The following is a 21,947-nucleotide window of genomic DNA, read 5'->3' on the forward strand; positions in this document are numbered from 1 at the left end:
TTTTGATAAAGTTGATGCTTGATACTTTGCAAATATTATGTTGTTTAGTCGCATGGGCTGTACACAGATTCTCTTGATGGATGGCGAAATGACACACACTAACCTGATTTGGGTCAAGGCTAAGGTGGCATACTTCTTTTTTGAGGAAGGCAACTAATCCCCTCTGAGATACATCCATAGCAGTATCACTATCATTAGAAAGACTGCCAATTTTTCAAATGGTAACTGAAGCCTTTGCATTCCTGATGTGACTTCAAATTGGCATCACCTCTGATCATGTCATAAATTGGTACTAAAGAAAGCAAGTTCTCTCAAAACCTGGTGTCATTCTTTTTTTTTTTTTTTTTTTTACATGGGAAAACAGTCAGCTGGGTTGTATTTGTTACAACTTCTCATCAACAGCCAGAGAGTAGAACTCAAAGTCAGCTGTGGAACTGTTCAGAAGTATTTGAATTTCCTGAGCCATATCCTTCATTCTGTCGAAACAGTTCTAGGAAATAAGTTCACACTGTCAAATAATCTGGAGATAGCCTTGCTGGTCTATATACTATGAAAACGAAAAAGCAGTCCGGTAAACTCATCACCCAATAGATTATTTTGTTAGTCCTTAAAGTGCTACTGGACTGCTTTTGTGTTGTCAAATAATCTAAGTTTCTCTGATGCCAGTGAAGCTGCAGTCAAAATGATAAACTCCTTTACAAATGTTCTTTCTGAATGAATTTTTTTGCAGTAATTTAACTCATCACGTAACTCGTGTTTTGTGCTTTTGTGTTTTTGTAAAAATTGTTTACTGTGTGTACAAAGTCTTAAGTTCTTTACTTTTGTCCAGCATGGAGCTGTCCATGGTCATCTTCGTATTTGATATGCTGTGTGGTGGTGTTTTTTTTTCCCCCAAAGACAGAAATTGCTTCTCCACAAATCGGGCAATCTTGCATTTCACCTCCACAAAAAAGTCGTCATTTGTCCATTTTCCATTAAAAACGACACTGACTACTTCTTTTGTTTGAAGAAGTCATTTTTAGTTTGAAAAAGGTTGGCACCTTCAGGTAGCCCCCCTGCAACATCAACACATCTGTCATGAGGAAAGACAGCATGTGCCAAAGATGCTATTACAAGAAGTTAAAAAAACCTCGTAGCCACACAGAGAGAGTAGAGCTTATGGGGCTGGCCCGCTATGTCTGCCTAGTTAAAGCAGGGGCTCGGTGGCTGGCGTGGCTCAGGCTGCCCTTTACTGCTTCTCCTAGCGCCCCATCCAGGGAAGTGGCTCTTGCTCAAATATGGCTGCCCATTCCTCCCTTTTCCTGGCACCCTATACAGAGAAGAAGCTTGTGGGCCTTCTCTCATCTTCCCGCTTGCCTCCTTAACTGATTGCAGGGGCTGGATGCTCCTGGAGACAGCTGCATGGTCTGGCTTCCTGCTGCAGCTGCACCAGGTGCGGAGGAGCTCCACTGATTTCCTCACTGCCACCTAGCTGCCCAGTGTGACCTGGTGAGTGCTCTAGTGAGAAAGGGGCCCCTGCTGTTTTGTTTCCCTGCTGCTGCCCGGCTGCCCAGCATGGCTGTGAGTGCTGAGCATTCCAGTCTGGCAAGGGACTCCAGCAGTTTCCTTGCTCCTGTGTGGCTGCTCAGCGTGGCTAGACTGATACTACAATACTAAACTAGTCAAGATAGTTAAGCCAAAGCAGACTGAAGAGCTTCAAAAGAATCTCACAAAACTAGGTGACTGGGCAAGAAAATGGCAGATGCATTTTAAATGTTGATAAATGCAAGGTAATGCATCTCGGGGAAAACAAAATCCCAAATACATGTATGACATGATGGGTACTCAATTAGCTATTACCACCTGAGAGACATCAGTGTGGATCGTTTTCTGAAAGCATCTGCTCAATGTGCAGCAGCAGTAGTCAAAAAGGCCAATAGAGTGTTAGAAATCATTAAAAAGGGGACAGAGAATATCTTACTGCCTCTATATAAATTCATGGTATGCCCACATCTCAACCAGTGCATACAAACGTGGTTGCCTTATTTCAAAAATGATACCTTGGCACTGGAAAAAATTTCAGAAAAGGGCAACAAAATAATTTGGAATGGCTGCCATATGGGGCGAGATTATAAAGACTGTGAATATTGAGCTTAGAAAAGAAGAGACTAATGGAGGATATGATACCGCTACTTCATTTTCGTACTCTCCTGGGTGCATAGGTCATCTAAAAGTCTCCTCCCCTTCACTCTGTCTTGGGACAAAACTTCTTGCTGACTCTGAGTACCCCAGTTGTTGTCTTTCAGTCTCAGTAGACCTCCACATTGTTCAAGATCTTCCTCTGGTGCATTTTCCTAGTGGGTTCCATCTGGGAGCCTGACAGACAGTGCTGGATGATGGTTTTCTGAGAGTCTGGCCTAGGCATCCCACTTTCTTCTCTTGATTTCAATGTCAGTTGGTTCTTGTCCTGCTCTGTTCCAAAGCTCCTTGTTTGTGACCAGGTCTTGCCATTTGATGGGGAGGATGTACCTCAGGCATCTGTTTATGAATGTCTGTAGCTTGTGATTTGAAGACTTTTTAATTCGCCAGGTCTCGCAGCCATACAAGAGCACACGCTGCACGTTTGTGTTGAAGATCAGCAGTTTTGTCTTCACAGATGTTATTTGTGAACTCCATATGGGATGGAGAGTCTTAAATGCAGCTGTTGCTTTCCCTAGCCTGCCATTGATATCCTTATCAAGTGGCCTTATGGATCCTTTGGTGACAGGTGGTAGTGTTTTTCCACACAAATCTGTTGAAGGAACAAAAGTTACTGAAGTGCTCTCCATTTTCCATTCATGTTGCCTAGGCCTTCTTTTCCCATGGTCTGTTCTTGGCCTGTATTGATGCTTCAAGATTTCGCATTGAAGTTGCCCCTTCAAAATCAACATATGCTTCTTAGCTTTCTGGTTCACCACACTTTGTAGTTTCTCATAGAAGTCGGTTTTATATTCCTCAGCTGCTTCATTTGTGAGTGCATAACATTGCACAAGCAGCCCCGTTTCGCACTTTGATATAGAATCTGGCTGTGATGATGCGTGCTGATACTGCTGTCCATTCCACTGGAGCATCGGATGCCTCTTGATAACATAAAGCCCGCACCTGCTGTGTGTGTGGTTCATCCTCATGTCCTGAGTAGATGAGTTTCGCTTGTTGACAGGTATAGCTGCCCAGATTGTCCGTCCTGTCTCACACAGCCCAAAACTGCAAGCTTGTACTGTTTCATCTCCACAGCAATCTGTGCTGCCTTCCCTGCTTGATCCATGGTCCAAACATTCCACATACCAAACCGAGTGGTTGTCCTGGGTGAGAGACGAGTCATCTGCAGGGCAGCTTCCTTTTGGCTTTCCCTGCCATGCTTCATACTCAATGCAAGCAGATTGTCAGCTCTTCCCAAGACTTGTGTAGTTGTAAGTTTCTTTGTAACTTTTGTTTTTTTACAGCTAGCATTGTTAACCCTATGCCAACCCCTTTTACCTCAGGGAGAGGTGATCCACGTTTGTCTGGTCTCTATCCTTTGACCTGTCCAGTTTGGGTTACCCTTTCAGGAGCTGTAGCTCCCGCTGGCACCGCTCTCCGGGTCCCTGAGACACACAAGCCACCTCAACAGGGCAAGGAATGGACCCTGAGGAAGGGGGGATACAACAGAGGTCTATAAAATCATGACATGTAGAAGATAAATAAGGAAAAGTTATTGTTCACATAACACGAGAACGAGGGAGTCACCAGATAAAATTAATAGGTAGCAGGTTTAAAACAGAAGGAAGTATTTCCTCACGTGATGCACACACAGCATGTGGAACTCCTTGCCAGAGGCTGTTGTGAATGCCAGGACTTTAACGAGATTCAGAGAAAAAGCTAGACAAATTCATGGAGGGTAGGTCTGTCAATGGCTGTTAGCCCGGATGGATGTGAATGGTGTCCCCCTCCCGTGTCAGAAATGCAAATGGCCAACAGAGGAGGGATTGCTTGGTGATTACCTGCTCTGTTCATGCTCTCTGGGGCACCTGGGATTGGCTGCAGTTGGCAGACAAAATACCAAGTAGGCACCAAGGGGTTTTTTAATGAGTGGTGCCTTGTGATTTCAATTTATGAACGGTAGCAATTATTGTCCTGCATCTGGACCGATTCCCAAAGGGGGTGTGGTACTCAGCCCTGTCTGTGCCAAGCTCTGTTAGCAGGCGCTGCCTTCTTGCTCACAGGTCAGCTTTGCTTTGAGCCAGGTTTTGTCTGTTGTTGCTGGGCCTTAGGCTTCAAACCAGGCCTGTGCTGTATGGGCTTAGGCCTTTCGTCGTACTACACACGCAGATGCTGCAAGTTAGGTAGCCTCACTGTGTGGCTGCTGAATTGTCCTGCTGGCTGTAGGTTCCCAAATCCTGCTCTAAGGGGTTGTAGTGATCAACAAGCTCCAACCTCTGAGCATCGCTCCAGCCACCAGCCCTTGCACTGCTGAAGAGCTCAGATTTGCTGCTCTGGAAGGAACAGAACTCTCTTGTATACTGCAGGGTGTACATCCCCTGGTGCAGCACCTTCGGCACCTGAGTGATCCCAAACTAGGAAATGTGCTGCATTGGGAAAGTTGGGCCTCCAGGCTTGTCCAGGGGGAGTCGCCCCTTCTGGGTGGCACTTGCTCCCTGCTCCCAGGCTGCCTGTGGGCTTCATATCCCAGCTGGGCTTCTGCAGCTGTGGGACTGCTGCTAAGGATCCCTAGCCAGGCGCTCTGCTGCCACAGGGCTGCTGCTGGGGATCCCTGCCCCTGGGCAGCTCCCTGCAGGATCCCCAGCATGGCTCCCCATTCCTGCATGGCTGCCATCAGGGATTTACGACTCAGCTCCCTGCTTCTGCCCTCTAGCTGGCGCATCCTCCTGCCAGTCTGGCTTTGGGCAGCTGGGCCTCTCTGGTCCAGCAACATCCATGGTCATGCTGGACTACAGATACTGCCAGATGAGAGAATACCAGACAAAAGAGCTTCAACCTGTCATCACACCTTTGCTCACAGCACTGCTTACCACACAACAGTTAGGCTACATCCAAACGGTGGGCACCGTTTCAGGATACGGTGGTATCCTGGAATAGCTGCTTACATCTGTGACGTGGCCTGTTGTCTCAAAACAGGTTTCGAGATAAAAGGCATTAGCTGCGTCTACACGTGCACGCTACTTCGAAGTAGCGGCACTAACTTCGAAATAGCGCCCGTCACGTCTACACGCGTCGGGCGCTATTTCGAAGTTAACTTCGACGTTAGGCAGCGAGACGTCGAAGTCGCTAACCCCATGAGCGGATAGGAATAGTGCCCTACTTCGACGTTCAACGTCGAAGTAGGGACAGTGTAGACAATCCGCGTCCCGCAACGTCGAAATTGACGGGTCCTCCATGGCGGCCATCAGCTGGGGGCGTGAGAGATGCTCTCTCTCCAGCCCCTGCAGGGCTCTATGTTCACCGTGGGCAGCAGCCCTTAGCCCAGGGCTTCTGGCTGCTGCTGCTGCAGCGGGGGATTCATGCTGCAGGCACAGGGTCTGCAACTCGTTGTCGGCTCTGTGCATCTTGTGCTGTTTAGTGCAAGTGTGTCTGGGAGGGGCCCTTTAAGGGAGCGGCTGGCTGTTGAGTCCGCCCTGTGACCCTGTCTGCAGCTGTGCCTGGCACCCTTATTTCGATGTGTGCTACTTTGACGTGTAGACGTTCCCTCGCTGTGCCTATTTCGATGTTCGGCTGAGCAACGTCGAAGTTGAACATCGACGTTGCCGGCCCTGGAGGACGTGTAGACGCTATTCGTCGAAATAGCCTATTTCGATGTCGCAACATCGAAGTAAGCTATTTCGATGTTGGGTGCACGTGTAGACGTAGCCATTATGTGTCAGAATCCCTGTACAGTGAAGGGGAGGAATACAAGAATGCCTCGAAATAGTGCTTTATTTCACAATGTGGTGCCCTTTACACAGTGCCATGTTGCGAAATAGCCTATTTTGAAAGCTACTTGAAATAAGCTACCCAATTGGCATATCACTAATTGCGTAGCTTATATTGAACTTAGGCTGTCATGTAGATGTAGCCTTAGACACGCAACAAGAAGTCCTGTGGCATCTTATAGACTTACAGATATTGGAGCATAAGCTTTTGTGGGCAAAGACCCGCTTTGTCAGATACATCATGTCAGATGCCTACAAAAGCTTATGCTCCAATATCTGTTAGTCTATGAGATGCCACAGGACTTGCGCCCCCAAGGCTCGGTTCTGGGGCTGTTGTTGTTCAACATCTTTATTAATGACCTGGATGAGGGACTAGATTGCACCCTCAGCATGTTTGCAGACGACACTAAGCTTGGGGGAGAGGTAGACTTGTTGGAGGGTAGAGATAAGATCCAGAGTGACCTCAATAAGTTGGAGGAGTGGGCCAAAAGAAATCTGATGCGGCTCAACAAGGAATCCCAAGCATTGTTATAGGCTGGGGACTGATTGGCCGAGCAGCAGTACGATGGAAAGGGACCTGGGGTTATGGTGGATGAAAGGCTGGATATGAGTAAACAATGTGCCCTTGTAGCCAAGAAGGCTAGCAGCATATGAGGGTGCATTAGGAGGAGCATTTGGAGCAGATCTAGAGAAGTGGTTGTTCCCCTCTATTCAGCACTGGTGAGGCCACATCTGGAATATTGTGTCCAGTTTTGAGCCTCCCCCCCACCAATAAAAGAAAAAGGATGTGGATTTGCTGGAGCAGGTTCAGGGGAGGGCAACAAAAATGATTAAGGGGCTGGAGCACGTGACTTAGGAGGAGAGGTTGAGGGATTTGGGCTTGTTTAGTTTACAGAAGAGAAGACTGAGGGGTGATTTAATAGCAGCCTTCAACTTCCTGAAGGGGAGCTCCAAAGAGGATGGTGAGAAACTGTTCTCAGTGGTGTCAGATGGCAGAACAAGGAGCAATGGTCTGAAGTTACAGGAGGAGAGGAGTGGGTTGGATATTAGGAAAAACTTTCACCAGGCGGGTGGTGAAGCACTGGAATGCGTTGCCTACAGAGGTGGTGGAATCTCCATTCCTAGAGGTTTGTAAGTCCTGGCTGGACAAGGTCCTGGCTGGGGTGACTTAGTGGGGGTTGATCCTGCTTGAAGCAGGGGGCTGGACTAGATGACCTCCTGAGGTCCTTCCAGCCCTGTGATTCTATGAGACCTCATACTAGGGTGAGTGCATTCTCTGCTTGAGCCAGCTATCCTTCAGCTTGTGCAATAGAGCACAGGGCTTTAGTCCCTACGATTGTAGGTTTAATCCCTGGTGCTGGCAACCTGTGTCTGTCATCATTACATATTGCAGAGACTAAATTGAATGAATAGGATGTTTTCCCATCTAACTTGCCCACTGTTTGCAGCGTTTTCTAGAGAGCTTGATTGTGAGCCTTTCATAAAGTGAAACCCGCTGGCAGTTTGTCTCTGAAGTGAGGCATTGAGTGTCTACCTAGTACCCCTGGTTTTGCTCCCAGAATCCATTGTCTTTCATTTTTCCTGCAGAATGTGACCTCGTAGGTGAGGCAATCTCTTACGTGATATCTGGCTAATTAATGTTACTAAAGCTAGGCACTTTTCAATCAAAAGGCCTAGGCAACCAGCATCCAAGAGTTTCAAAAGAGCTGGTTTAAAAGACCTTATTACATCATTAACGTTACTTTGCACAAAGCTCTGGAGTACTGACTAGAAGGGTCACTGGTGAGGTGCGAATTTTGAAAAGGTGAACCATGTGTCTTGCTAATTATTGGCCTGAGCTTAGTCCTGTGCAAGATAATGGAGCAGCTAACATAGGTGCTGACTTTATGGGTGCTTTGTGCTGGGAGCACCCATGTGAAAAGTAGTGGGTGCTTAGCTCCCACTGGTAGGCCCTGACAATAGGCGCTCTCTGTAACATTCTCCAGCTGTCAGGTGCCCTGTCAATTAGCTGCTACCCCTACGAACCAACACCTTCTGCCTCCTGCGGCTCATTTGTCTGGGGTTCTGGTCTCATTGGGGCAGTGTACGTGGGTGCTGTGTCAAGTCCCTGTGACTGAGCCTTGCCAAGTGGAGCTGTTCTCAGTGTTTGTGCTGCTCTGCTGGGGGTAGTTACCCCAACTTTGTGCCTTTGCTGGAGGAGACTGGAGGTTCCGGTGGTGGGATTCCCCAGAGGTCAAGCAAGCAGGTGCAGTGGTATGATCAGTCCATCAGGTGACAGTCTCAAGGGGATCTCTGACCCAACCTGTTAGACGCCCCTTCAGGTAGGTGGTTGAAGGCTGCTATCAAATTCCCCCACTATTTTCATTTTCTGGAGACTAAATACGACTAGTTCCCTCAGCCTCTCCTCATAACTCTTGTGCCCAAGCCCCCTAATCATTTTCCTTGCCCTCCTGCTGGACTCTCCAGTTTGTCCACGTCCTTCCTGTAGTGGGGGACCCGGAACTGGATGCAGTACTCCAGATGTGGCCTCACTGGTGCCAAATAGAGGGAAATAACCACTTCCCTCAATCTGCTGCCGTTGCTCCTATTAAGGCAGCCCAACATGCCATTAACCTTCTTGGCAACAAGGGCACACTGTTGACTCATATATCCAGCTTCTCATCCACTGTAATCCCCAGGTCTCTTTCTGCAGAACTGCTGCTCAGCCAGGCAGTCGGTCCCCAGCCTGTAGCAGTGCTTGAGATTCTTCCATACTAGGTTCAGGACTCTGCACTTGTTGAACTTTATCTGATTTGTTTAGGACCAATCCTCCAATTTATCTAGGAACCCTTTCCCAGGCTTTGCAGCTGGAACGTGTGAAATTCAGTCTGGACACTTTCTAACCTGCTTTCTTGACTGGTTTGATCTAGAAATTGAAAAAGGGTCTCTGCTTCTGCTGGATCTAAATAGTTTGGTTGCAGTTGGGTGTTGGTAGATCAACTCTCAGGGCTTCTGTTATGGAGGCTCGTGTTGTTACGAGGAAGGTGCAGATGTGCTGCATTAAAGCTTGATGATAAATGGAAAGTTATTGCTGGTTCTGCAGGATAGGTTTCCAAAACTATCTGGGTCAACACCCACACAATATCAGGAAGGAGCACTTCTCCATGATGTACTGTTGATCATCATGAAAACGAATCACCAGAGTTAATACCACTGCCTTAGAAAGGTCCATTATACTGGAAGCTACAGAAACTCGAGCTTACTTGCTGCATAGACCATTATGGACATTAGCAGAGTTATGATTTATCCTGTCATTCCAGAAGATCCAGCTTATCTTTGGTTCCCTAGCTCCAGAAACCTTTTAATGGGTACTTTGTCGAAAGAAGACAGTTTGACTTTATGTAGAGTAGTTGTTGAATGAAAGTGGAGTATGTGTTTAAAGTCTGTAGGGAAAATGGTGGTGCTTCAGGCCAAGGCTAGCTGTTTCTCATTAGGGTTCTCATATGATAAGTGCCTGCTGTATTTTGCCTAACATCTGCAAGAGTAATAGATTCTCAGGACAGACTTTCGAGGCTCCCAATGCTGTAATTGCAAAGTAAAAAAGCCCCTCCTGGTAATTTTCGATAAACAGTGAATGTCTAAAAGCCCAAAAGTGAACAACTCATATCTAAATAGTAAATTATATGGAATCTCGAAACATTGCATAACTTCTCCCAGGTCCTTCAGAGAGACGGTTCAGGAGTGAAACTCAGGAAGACAGTGATACAAGCACACGTGAAGTGGGAGGAAATAGAATACATAAAAAGTTTGTGAAGACGTGTCACATTACAAATCAGTGTGTGCTGCTCTCGAAATAGGGGCTGCACAAAGTGTGGCTTGACATGATGTGTTAAGGACCGTCTCATATTCACGTGCCTTGCGGCTCTTTATTGAGGTTTTTACCAAATTGGAAGAAATGGCTCTTCTTGCTGTTTTGGTTGCAGACGCTTACCCTAGTCTGACCCCATGCACACAGCAGGCCAGAGACCCTCTCCGAATCATTCCGAGAGCGGCTCTTCGGAACGCAGCCTATCTCTGGTTAACAGTGCTCCCTGACGGAGAACCCCTACAGCTAATTTCCAGGCTGAGTTTATCTCGCTTCAGCTGCTCACCAAGGTGCCATCTCTTTCCTTGCCAGATGGAAAAGGCCATTGTGAAACATTTGTTCCCCTGTTAGTTGCCTGTTGGTTGTAATGAGTCACCCTTTAACCTCCTCTTTGCTGGGCACAATACAGCAGAGCCCAGGCCATCCCACCCTTAGTTACCCGGCGCTGAGCAAGCAGCACAGGGCCAGAAGCAGGTTTTGCCTTTGCCCACTAGATGACACTGCAGCATCAGGTTTTCCCATCCTCGGGACTCACATCTTGGTGACCCACCTGTCCCCAAGTGCAGAGAGGGAGCCAGCCCTGTCAGTCTGCAGCTTCCAGAGCAATAAAGCCCTGGGGCACCGTGCACACCAAGAGGTGTCTTGGGGCATACGCTTCTGTGGGCAAAGGCCCACTGCGTCAGATGCATGAGTGGGGGTGGTGTGTGGGTTCAGAGGGGTACTTAGAGAGGTGGGTCCCGGGAAGAGGGAGGCCCAGAGCTGACAAGGGCTATTCAGTCAGGGTGGAAAAGGCCCATTGTCAGCAGTGTGTATGGAGAGAGGAAAAACCAGGTCAGATAAGAGGCGGGGTGGAGGTGCGGGGGGAATATGGCCCATTCTCAGTCTAATGGGAGATGTTAACACCTAGGGCAGAGAAGCTCTTTGTGGAAGGGGCGAGCCGCTCCCAGTTTCCATTTAATCCTTGGTTACTGGAGTCAAAGTTGCAGATAGATTGCAGCTCACAGATTTCTCTCTGAGATTTGAAATGTCTTTGTTTCAGGGCTGCCACCCTTAAATCTGCCAGTGGGCATCCAGGGAGACTGAAGTGCTCTCCCACAGGCCTCTGTACATTACCCTTCCTGATGGCTGATTTACGTCCATTAATTCTTTTACACAGAGACTGTCCAGTGTGGCCAATGTACGCCGTGTCTACACGTGCCCCAAACATGAGCTCATGGGAATAAGGGGACTTCGAAGTAGGCGGGGCCCTTTCGAAAAGGAGCCCCGTCTGGATGTGCCGCGCGGTGGCGAGGAGTGTCAATTTCGAAGCGCCGCTGCCGCCCGCATGCTAATGAAGCGCTGAATATGCATTTCAGCGCTTCATTAGTAAACTTCAAAATGGCCATTTGCATGGCCATTTCGAAGTTTGGGGCATGTGTAGACGTAGCCATAAAGTGCAGTGGGGCATTGCTGGCACATGATGGCACATATTATATTAGTAGATGTGCAGGTAAAGGAGCCCCTGATGGTACGGTTGATGTTTGTTATGTCCTGTGATGATGTCACTGGTGTAGATATGTGAGCAGAGTTGGCAGCGAGGACTGTTACAGGGGCTGGTTCCTGGCATAGAGTCACTGGTTTGTGATTTGTAGTGGCTGCTGAGGATTTGTTTAAGGTTGGCAGGCTGTCTGTAGGTGAGAACAGGCCTGCCTCCCAAGGTCTGTGAGAGTGAAGGATCACTGTTCAGGATGGGTTGCAGATCACTGATGATGTGCTGGAGAGGCCTTAGGTGGGGGCTGTATGTGATGGTCAGTGGTGTTCTCTTGTTCTCCTTGCGAGGCCTGTCTTCTAGCAGGTGGCTTCTGGGTACCCATCTGGCTGTATCAATCTGTTTCCTCACTTCCTTAGGTGGGTATTGTAGTTTGAGGAAAGCTTGGTAAAGGTCTTGTAGACGTTTGTCTCTGTCTGATGGATCAGAGCAAATACGGTTGTACCTTAGTGCCTGGCTGTATACAATGGATCATGTAGTGTGCTCTGGATGGAAGCTGGAGGCGTGTAGATAAGCACAGTGGTCCGTGGGTTTGCGGTATAGGGTGGTATTTATGTGACTGTCGCTTATCTGCACAGCAGTGTCCAGGAAGTGAATTTCTTGTGGGGACTGGTCCAGGCTAAGGTTGATGGTGGGGTGGAAAATGTTGAAATCACGGTGGAACTCTTCAAGAGCCTCCTTCCCATGGGTCCCGATGATGAAATTGTCATCAATGCAGAGGAGGGGCACCAGGGGACGAGAGCTGAGGAAGCGCTGTTCCAGGTCAGCCATAAAGATGTTGGCATACGGTGGGGCCATGCGGGTGCCCATAGCAGTGCCACTGATTTGAAGGTATAATTTGTTCCCAAATCTGAAATAGTTGTGGGTGAGGACAAAGTCACAAAGCTCCGCCACCATTTGTGCCACAGTCTCATCAGGGATAATGTTCCTAACAGCTTGGAGTCCATCTTCATGTGGGATATTGGTGTAAAGGGCCCCTACATCCATGGTGGCCAGGATGGTGTTTTCAGGAAGGCCACCAATGGATTTCAGTTTCCTGAGGAAGTCTGTTGTACCTCGAGGAAAGCTGGGGGGCACTGGTAGCATAGGGTCTAAGTAGAGAGCCCACATATCCAGACAGTGCTGTGGTGAGGATGTCAATGCCTGAGGTGATGGGGCGTCCGGGATTCCCAAGATTATGGCTCTTGGGTAGCAGGCAGAATAAATCTGGTTTGGGTTCCAGGCGTGTGTCTGTGTAAATCTGTTCCTGTGTTTTTATAGGGAGGGTCCTGAGCAGATGCTGCAGTTTCTTTGTGTACTCCTCAGTGGGCTCCTCGGACAGAGGCCTGTAGAATGTGGTACTGGAGAGTTGCCTGGCAGCCTCCTTCTGGTACTCTGTGCCCACTTCCAGTTGGATCAGATAAACTGGGCTCTGCTGTAGATTGCGCTGCTTGAGCACTACAAGACACCTTTGCCCATTCTTGCGGCTCTAGCGTCTAAGTGTCGTTGCTGGCCCTCTCCTGCTGTCTCTGAGTTTGCGGTAGACCTGCCCCAGCCAGACCCCAGCCAGCCTTGCTGCTCTGCTGTGGCCCCCAGCCCCATGCCCTGTGCACCCCATCCCTTCCGTAAAGCACTTGTGCCCCTGCTCCCCTGCACTCCCCGATGAGCAGCTGATCCCTGATCCCTCCTTTTTGGCCACCTTGGTGTGGTGAGTCTTGGGCTGCGGCTGCTGGTTTTTCTCAGCAGTGCGTTGTGAATTGGAAAGTCTCAGCAGAGTCCAAAGGGAGCAGGTTTGTTTACGCTCTGCCCCCACTCCCAGCAGCCCCAGAAGACCTTTGCTTTGGCTTGGATCAATTTGGGACTGTTGGCTCTGCCTGAGAGCAGGCGTAGCCACTGCCCTGCACAGCACCATGATGTCCCTGCTGCTGCTGGTTCTGCTGCTCAGCCTGGGGGCTACTGTCCCGGTAAGGTTCCCCCACTCCCCGCCCCAAACCACAGCAATTTTCCCTGGCTTCAACCCTCTGTCACGCCCACCCTTCCAGCTTCTGCCCCCACATTCCTTCGTGTGCCCCGACCCCTGAGTGTCCCTCAAGCCCCAGGCTAGTCCTGGCTGGCGATGCCCAGGCTTAGAGCCTGGAGAGCTGAGTGTGGGGCTGGGAGCCAGGCACGGCCCACACTCACTGGGGCTGGGGAAAGTCTATGCCATGGAGTGGGATAGTCCTGAGAACCATTGCCCTGTTATTGCTGCCCGTCCCTCTCTGGGCACTTGGGAGTGGGGCACCAGCCCCTGGGGAGGGACTGAAGGACCACAGAGAGCAGCAGCACCCCCATGAGAGAGTCTCAGAGCCAGGCATGGGCTAGGCCCTGTCCCCAGAGGCACACAGGACAGGGAGCCCCAGGGTTGGCCACTCAGCCTGGGCAGCAGTGAGGGACCAGTGTGGGGGACCCGTGCACATACTCACTGGGCTCTTTCCTGCAGCATCGGTCTCCCAAGCCCCACCCAAGGATGAATGAGGAGGGTGAGTATTGGCCATGGGGGACAGCAGCCCCCGGCTGCCTGGCTACATGCCCGCTGTTGCCTGGGCTTGCCAGTACGGGGGCACCTGGCTGTGGCTAGAAGCCTGTCCTGGGGGTGTCACGGGCACAAGCAGCCTCTGGGAGAAGTTCCCTCCGGGCCGGGAGCTGGGGTGTGCCAGGAGAGATGAGAACAAGGACTTTCCATCCCTCCCGCCTGCTGGGTGGGGGAGAGAAGGGGCCTGCAGACCCCCTGGGTGGGGCTGTGTCAGGGCGGCTCCCGCCCTCTGCCCTCCCCTTGCATGGACAGCCGCCGCTGGGAGCAGTTCCCTCCGGGCTGGGAGCTGGGGTGTGCCAGGAGAGATGAGAACAAGGACTTTCCATCCCTCCCGCCTGCTGGGTGGGGGAGAGAAGGGGCCTGCAGACCCCCAGGGTGGGGCTGTGTCAAGGCAGCTCCCGCCCTCTGCCCTTCCCTTGCAGGGAGAGCAGCTGCTGGGGAGACCTGCCACTTCCCCTTCCGCTACCAGCGCAAGATGCATTATTCCTGCATCCGGGGCCACGGGGCCAGGCCCCAGCCTTGGTAAGAGCCTGCTGCCCCTCCATGTGCCCCGAGCCCCAAGGCAGGGTCCGGGCTGCAGGGAGGGGCATCCACCAGCGCGCTCTGGCAAAGGTGTGGGGCAGGGTGGGGCGGGATGGCTGCCTCGGTGCCCAGGGCTAGAGCTGCAGGGAGAGCAGACCCCTCCGGGGAGCTGGGATCGCTCCCTGGGGACAAGGCGTCAGCCCCAGGGAAGGGCAAGGCCCTTGGCCGGCAGGTGCCCCACGACGCCGAGCCAGAGACCGTGCCAAGCCCTCACTGGCGCCTCCCTGGCAGGTGCGCCACCACTGAGAACTACGACGAGCACGGCAAGTGGACTCTGTGTGAGGAGGAGGCGGCGGGCGTGACAGGTCTGGCAGCCAATGGGAGCCCAAGTGACCCCTGCGGGGTGGGAGGAGATAAGCCCCTACTGCCCTGGGGAGAATGGTGCCTGGGGTGAGCTAGCATTGTGGTGCCCCAGCTCGCTGGCATGATGCCCCCTTTGCTCCTGGCCCTCCCTGTGCCTCTCCCCTCGTGCCCAGTGAGCTGGGTGCAGAAGCGGCTGGCATTGCCCCGAACACTTCTCCGTGGGCACCCCACAGGCTGTGGGGGAGCCAGAAGCCACAGCAGGCATGTTCTGCAGCTGGGTTGTCAGACAGAGCAGAGCCAGCAGCAGCCCAGCCCGGGCGGAGTCAGTCAGACACCCACAGAGCTGGATGCTGCTGCCCCGGGGCACAGGAGTGTGGGGAGGGGTGAGCAGGATCTGTGCCCCCAGGAGATAGCTGCCCCCATGGCACTCCCCTACCCGGTGGGAGCAAGTTCTGCCTTTACAGCGACCTCATGACCTGGACTCTGCTGCCCAGTGCAGTCACCTGGGGCACCCACCCTGCAGGCAGCCCGGGACCACCTCCCACAGCTCCCTGGGGACACTGGCATTCCCCTGCCCAGCTTCTTGCCCCAGGCCCGCAGGCTAGGTCCCAGAGGGGCCTGGCAGTCCTAGTGCAGGTACCTTTGGCCCTGCGCCTGCTGGGGCCTCCAGCACATGTAACTCTGTCCTCTCTCTGCAGATCCCTGCATGCCCAACCCCTGTGAGAAGGGAGGGGTCTGCACAAGCATCCAGGGCGGCTACCACTGCAAATGCCCTGCCCGCTTCCATGGCAAGCACTGCCAGAAAGGTGACTGGGCCCAGCACCCAACTCGCTCGCTGGGGCCACAGGCAGTGGGGACCCCCCCCAGTCTGACCCAGCTGCTGCTGCATCCCCTGGGCCCCTGCCCCTTGGCTGCCAGCCACAAGCTGTGCCAGCGACTGGGGCATGCCGCATACACTGCCAAGGGAGGGCTGCTCCAGGATTCGCCTTGCCAGTGGCAGCAGCTTGCAGCGGGGCCTGTCCAGGGCAGAGCTCCCACACCCCAGAGCCTTGCTCAGCCCCACTGGGCCGAGTTACCTCCACGAGGTCAGTCACCCCCAACGCCAGCCCAGCTGGCTGGCCAGCAGCAGGCCCTGGGTTTGCAGTGAGCAGGAGCAGGACTGGCCGAAGCGGGCGTGGGCAGAGGCCAGGGTGAGACAGAGCCGTGCCTGGGCTGGGCTGGGCTGGGGGGAGGGGTGGCCCCGGTTCATTGCCCCCTCGGCTTTTGCAGAGAGCTGTTTTGAAGAGCAGCTTTTGGCGTACTTCTCTGAGGGAGAGAAGTGGCTGAGGTCCCAGCCCCCGCACGTGGAGGAGTGCCACTGTGCCAGAGGGAAGGCTGTCTGCCAGCGAGCCCATGGCAAGGGTGAGCGTGGGGCAAGGGGCACTAGCCCACGGTGGCGGGGTCCCCCCCACAGGAGGCAGAGGCTACTCCAAACACCTGGCTGGGGGTGGAGCTGCATTAGGCTGCGGTGATGTTCTTTGCTTAGGGGTGGCTGAGCTGGACGCTGTGTGCCAGACTGGCCCCAGCTTGTCAGTGCCAGCCCCATGGAGGCAGCCCCGAGACCTGTCTCTGCTCTGCAGCGTGCCGCAGAAACCCCTGTCTGAACGGAGGGCGCTGCATGGAGATGAAGTGGGAGCATGTCTGCAGCTGCCGAAGCGGCTACGTGGGGCGCTTCTGTGACATAGGTACGGCCACCCAGAGCCTGCCCCAGGGCAGGGACAGAGGGCAGCACCGGCCAGGTCAGGGTGCCTGGACCCCAGGGGGCTGGGCCTGGTGGCTGTCTCGGAGCCAGGACTGGAGCTGCAGGCACCCGGCCGCCCAGAGCCCAGGAGGGAGCAGCACAGAGCAGAACTGGAAGCGTCCACGTGGTCGGAGCGCCCTGTAAGCGGGGCGCTCGTGCGGCTGCTCGGGAGAGATCAGCAGGGCGCCCCCAGCTGGCTCTGCTCCTGTGGGTGGGGCACAGGGTCTGCTCTGCACCAGGACGGAGAAGCTGGGGGGAGCATTGGTCGGGCCCGAGGCCTTGCAGGGAGGGGCCGCGGAGGGCACCGAGTGACCGTCTCTTTACCCACAGACCAGAAGCAGGCTTGTTACGACGGGAACGGGCTCCTGTACAGGGGCACAGCCCACAGCACCCTCTCGGGGGCGCCATGCTTGCCCTGGGACTCCCACCTGCTGTCCCACGAGTTCTCCAGCCACTCCTTGCAAGACGCCTTCATCAGGGGCCTGGGCAGCCATGCCTTCTGCAGGTGAGTGGGGGCCCCAGCCCAGCAAGTGCAGCTGGCAGGTAGGAGGTGCAAGGCCCCCGCCGCGGGCTGGGGGAGATGGGGCGGGTGCTCCGCTCTGGACTGGAGTCCATTGATGGAGTGGGGCCTTCACCACTGCAGGAACCCTGATAATGACACCCAGCCCTGGTGCTACGTGCTGAGGGACAGGCAGCTCAGCTGGGAGTTCTGCAGCATCCCCCTGTGCAAGCCACAAGCAGGTAGGCCCCCGGCTCTCGGGGAGGGGTGGGGGGACCCTGGAGTGACCGGCACTTTCCCCACAGGTGCTGCGGGCACAGAGGGAGCAGGAGGCCAGCCAGAGGCCAAGCCCACAAGCAGCAGCAACCACTCGGCCCCGGCCTGTGGGCAGCGGTACAGAAAGAGCCTGTCCCAGCGCAGCCGCGTGGTCGGCGGCATGCTGGCGCTGCCCGCTGCCCACCCATACCTGGCAGCCCTGCACCTGGGGGAGCACTTCTGCGGGGGGACGCTGATCGCCTCCTGCTGGGTGCTGACAGCTGCGCACTGCCTGGAGCACAGGCAAGTCGGGGGCCGTGCACACGCGGCAGGGGCACTGGTGCTCCCCGACTGACGCCTGGTCGCCCTGCAGGCCGAGCGTCTCCCAGATCTCTGTGAGGCTGGGCCAGACCCACTACAACAGCAGCAGCCAGGGCTCCGCACAGCTCCGTGCCCACAGCTACGTGCTACACGAGAACTACTCGCAGGCCACCCAGCGGCATGACATCGGTGAGCGCCCTTCCCCCGCAGGGCCCACCCCCCACCCACCCAGCGCCATGACAGCAGTGAGCGCCCATCCCCCGCAGGGCCCACCCCCACCCCCACCCCCACCCAGCGCCATGACAGCGGTGAGCGCCCTTCCCCCGCAGGGCCCCCCCACCCCCACCCCCACCCAGCGCCATGACAGCGGTGAGCGCCCATCCCCCGCAGGGCCCACCGCCCCACCCAGCACCACGATAGCGGTGAGTGCCCATCCCCCGCAGGGCCCACCCCCACCCAGCACCACGATAGCGGTGAGCGCCCATCCCCCGCAGAGCCCCCCCCCCACTACCCCCACCCAGCACCATGACAGCAGTGAGCGCCCATCCCCCGCAGGGCCCACCCCCACCCAGCGCCATGACAGCGGTGAGCGCCCATGCCCTGCAGAGCCCACCCCCCCACCCCCACCCAGCGCCATGACAGCGGTGAGCGCCCATCCCCCGCAGGGCCCACCCCCACCCAGCGCCATGACAGCGGTGAGCGCCCATGCCCTGCGGAGCCCACCCCCCCAGCCCCACCCAGCACCACAACAGCGGTGAGCGCCCATGCCCTGCGGAGCCCACCCCCCCACCACCTCCCAGTGTCACAACAGCAGTGAGTGCCCTTCCCCCGCAGGGCCCGCCCACCCTCACCCAGCGCCACGACAGCGGTGAGCGCCCATCCCCTGCAGTGCCCACCCACCCAGCGCCACGACAGCGGTGAGCGCCCATCCCGCGCAATGCCCACCCCCACCCAGCGCCACGACAGCGGTGAGCGCCCATCCCGCGCAATGCCCACCCCCAGAGCTACACCAGTGGTCAGTGCACATCACCCGCGATGACCCGTCCACTGAAAGTCACAAAATTGGTGAGTGCCCATTCCCCCACCCAGAGCCATAGCATCAGTGAATGGCCATCCCCTATGGTGACCCCTACACCCAGAGCCATGACAGTGATGAGCGCCCATCCCCCACACCTAGAACCCCAACAGCAGTGAGTACCCATCCCCCACACGACCCCCCCATACCCAGACCCATGGCATCAGTGAGCGCCCATCCCCTGTGGTGACCTTCCCCACCCAGGACCATGACAGTGGTGAGCATCCATCCCCTGCATGACACCTCTCCTGGAGCCACGACAGTGGTGGGCGCCCACGCAATAGAACGAGGTTTCTGGGTACAGCAGAGGGAATCAGTCCAAGGTATCTTTGCTTAAAACCCGGCCACTCACAGCCCCAGGCTGGGATTTCCTTCTCACTAAGGCAAATCCAACCAGCCACCACAGCACCTCTGCCAGCCCCACGGGCCAGCCAGAGCCACACAAGCAAACCCACAGACCTCCCAGCTGCTGCACCAGCCCAGACCTGCAACCTCCAAATCAGGTGAGAGGCTCTTCAAACCTATTTCATCAGCTCCACACAGATTCTCCTGGGCCCTGAAAGGTCCAGCCACAGCTCTGGTCAATGTACACTTGGCTCTTACTCAAGTCACTACACTGTGCCAGTCCTTCAAATCTAAACATCTAGGCCGTGTCTACACTAGCCCAAAACCTCGAAAGGGCCATGCAAATTGCCATTTCAAAGATCACTAATGAAGTGCTGACATACATATTCAGCACCTGATTAGCATGCGGGGGGCTGTGGCACTTTGAAATTGCCGCGGCTCGCTGCTGTGCGGCTCATTCAGACAGGGGTCCTTTCCGAAAGGACCCCAGCAACTTCGAAATCCCCTTATTCCTATTTGCTGAAGTGCCGCGGCCACCCTCTTGCTAATGAGGCACTGAATATGTATTTCAGCGCTTCGTTAGTAATCTTCGAAATGGCCATTTGCATGTAGACACAGCCCTAAAGGTTTAGTTACAAAGCAAGAAAGAACAGGGTGAGGGAGACAGTGGCTGAAGCGACGCTTTACCCACCTTGGCGACAGCTGCTGGTGCAGCCAGCCATGTCCTACATGGAGTCGTGAACGTCTCTGCAGCCCACCCAGCAGGGCACGGTCCCGCTTACGTGGCCTGGAGCCAGCGTGCTCCATCATGCGACCTTGGGACGGGAACAAAAGATGAAGACGAAAGCCTAAGACGGGTGCTGCTAGCTTGTAATGTGCAGAGGGAAAATTCCGTTCGCCCCCAGGTCTTGTCTTACCACCTGACCGGGTGGGTCATGGGCCTGCGTTGTCATTCCTGGCAGCCCGGGAGAAAAGTCCCACGTCCCTGTGATGTGTGGTGGCCGTCTGGGCCTTTGTCTTTGCCCACCAAAGCTTATGCTCCAAAATATCTGTTGGTCTTTAAGGTGCCCCAGGACTTGTGGTTGTTCTCACCTCCCCTTGGGTATCTTATCACTACAGCATTTCTGGTACAGCTAAAACCTGCGACTCTGCCTCCTAGCACGACACAGACTCAGGGCATCCTCGGCTTTCCTTAGGCCCCCACGGCCCGGCACAATGTCTGGCTCCAAAAGACACACTGAGCGCATACAAAGGCTTCCACATCCAACATAAAAAAATCCAGTCACGTGTCACCACATTCCCCACACGACCCCCGTACCCAGAGCCGTGAAAGCAGTGAGCTCCCATCCCCCACATCACTTCCCCCACCCAGAGCCGTGACAGTGGTGAGCACCCATCCCCCACATCACCTCCCCCAGCCACAGCCACGATAGCGGTGAGCGCCCATCCCCCCTGCACCCAGAGCCATGACAGTGGTGAGCGCCCATCCCCCGCATCACCCCCCCCGACCCAGAGCCACGAGAGCAGTGAGCGCCCACCCCCTGCATGACCCTGTGAGCCACAGCTGTGGTGAGCACCCATTCCGCCCCCCACCCCCCCAGCCGTGACAGTGGTGAATGCCCATCCCCCCACTGAGAGCAGTGGGCTCGGTTGGAGCGCTGGCCTGCAGGACCCAGGGCTGTGAGCTCGATCCTGGAGGGGCCGTTCCGGGGTGCAGGAAACGGCCCCCCCAGGGCTCTCCATCACCACTGCTTTCCTGTTGTCCTAGCACTGGTGCGGTTGAGGGAAGAAGCCCCAGGCCGCTGTGCCGAGTTCTCCCACTCCGTTCTGCCAGCCTGCCTGCCCAGTGCGTCGGAGCCGCTCAACACCAGCCGGCCCTGCGAGATTGCCGGCTGGGGGCACCTGTATGAAGGTGAGCGACCCGCCCACTCCCCAGAGCGACTGGAAGCCCAGCGCCTGGTCCTGTAGCACCCCCAGGGTCCCTTCTGCCCCCAGGACCAGCGGCTGCCTCGGCTGGCGTCGGGAGAGCCAGGGGTGACATTGCCCCCACCGTGCCCTAGCGGGCTGGACGCCGCGGTGACACAAGCTGAGGCCTCCCTGTGCCAACGTCTCTGCCAGGCTTGCAGGGGGCCAGCAGCGTTCCTGCTCACACACGTGCCTTCTCCTCTCCCGGGCAGGGGCTGGGCAGCTCTCGGAATATCTGCAGGAAGCCGTGGTCCCCATCGTTCCCCAGGAGCAGTGCCGCTCCCCCCTGCTGCACGGGACCAGGGTCACCGCAGACATGCTGTGTGCTGGTTACCTGGAGGGCGGGACCGACGCCTGCCAGGTGAGACAGTGGGACTGGGGAGCCAGGCAGGGTGGCCCAGATCAGCCCTTCCTGAGCAGAGTCCCCCACCCCAGGGACAGCAGCCTAGGCACCCTCACAGGCCACCCTCTGCTGCAAGCCTCTGTCCCATCACTGGAGCCGGCTGGCTGCGCCCATCCCACACCCAGTGCCATGGGCCCCTGCCTGCCATCCCCACCCCCCTCGCATTGTGGGACCCCCGCCTGTCAGCCCCCTTCCCTGCACTGCGTCCTGCCCCTGTTCCCTGGAGAGGCTGGCCCCATTCTTGCTGGCTGCTGTGAGTGGCTCCTGCCCCTGCAGGGCGACTCTGGCGGCCCTTTGGTGTGCGAGGCGCAGGGCCGGGCCACGCTACAGGGGATCGTCAGCTGGGGCGTGGGCTGCGGAGAGCAGAACAAGCCCGGTGTCTACACCAAGGTGGCCCACTACCTCGCCTGGATCCAGGAGCACATCGGCTCGGAGGGCGCTGCGCCCGCATCCCCTAAATAAAGCCTCTGCCTCTCTCTGTGTGGCCCAGGGCCAGCGTCAGCAGGACAGAGCCTCCTGGCCCCTTCCTAGGTCCTCAGGGTGGGGCTGCTGGGCCTGGTGGCAGGAGGCTC

At 55.3% G+C, this 21,947-nt stretch overlaps 1 protein-coding gene across 1 annotated transcript; it reads left to right on the plus strand.

Moving 5' to 3' along the window:
* Window positions 1-13,185: 13,185 nt before the first annotated feature.
* F12 (coagulation factor XII) lies at window positions 13,186-21,837 on the plus strand. Its single transcript, XM_075010112.1, has 13 exons — window positions 13,186-13,239; window positions 13,755-13,794; window positions 14,270-14,369; window positions 14,661-14,734; window positions 15,431-15,538; window positions 16,002-16,133; window positions 16,352-16,456; window positions 16,843-17,017; window positions 17,156-17,569; window positions 17,640-17,776; window positions 20,776-20,919; window positions 21,185-21,333; window positions 21,652-21,837. The coding sequence occupies exons 1-13, from the start codon at window positions 13,186-13,188 to the stop codon at window positions 21,835-21,837; spliced, it is 1,818 nt and encodes a 605-aa protein (XP_074866213.1).
* Window positions 21,838-21,947: the final 110 nt, after the last annotated feature.

This window comes from Carettochelys insculpta, chromosome 15 (genome assembly GCF_033958435.1).
Source record: "Carettochelys insculpta isolate YL-2023 chromosome 15, ASM3395843v1, whole genome shotgun sequence".
In the NCBI taxonomy this organism is placed as follows: Eukaryota; Metazoa; Chordata; order Testudines; family Carettochelyidae; genus Carettochelys; species Carettochelys insculpta.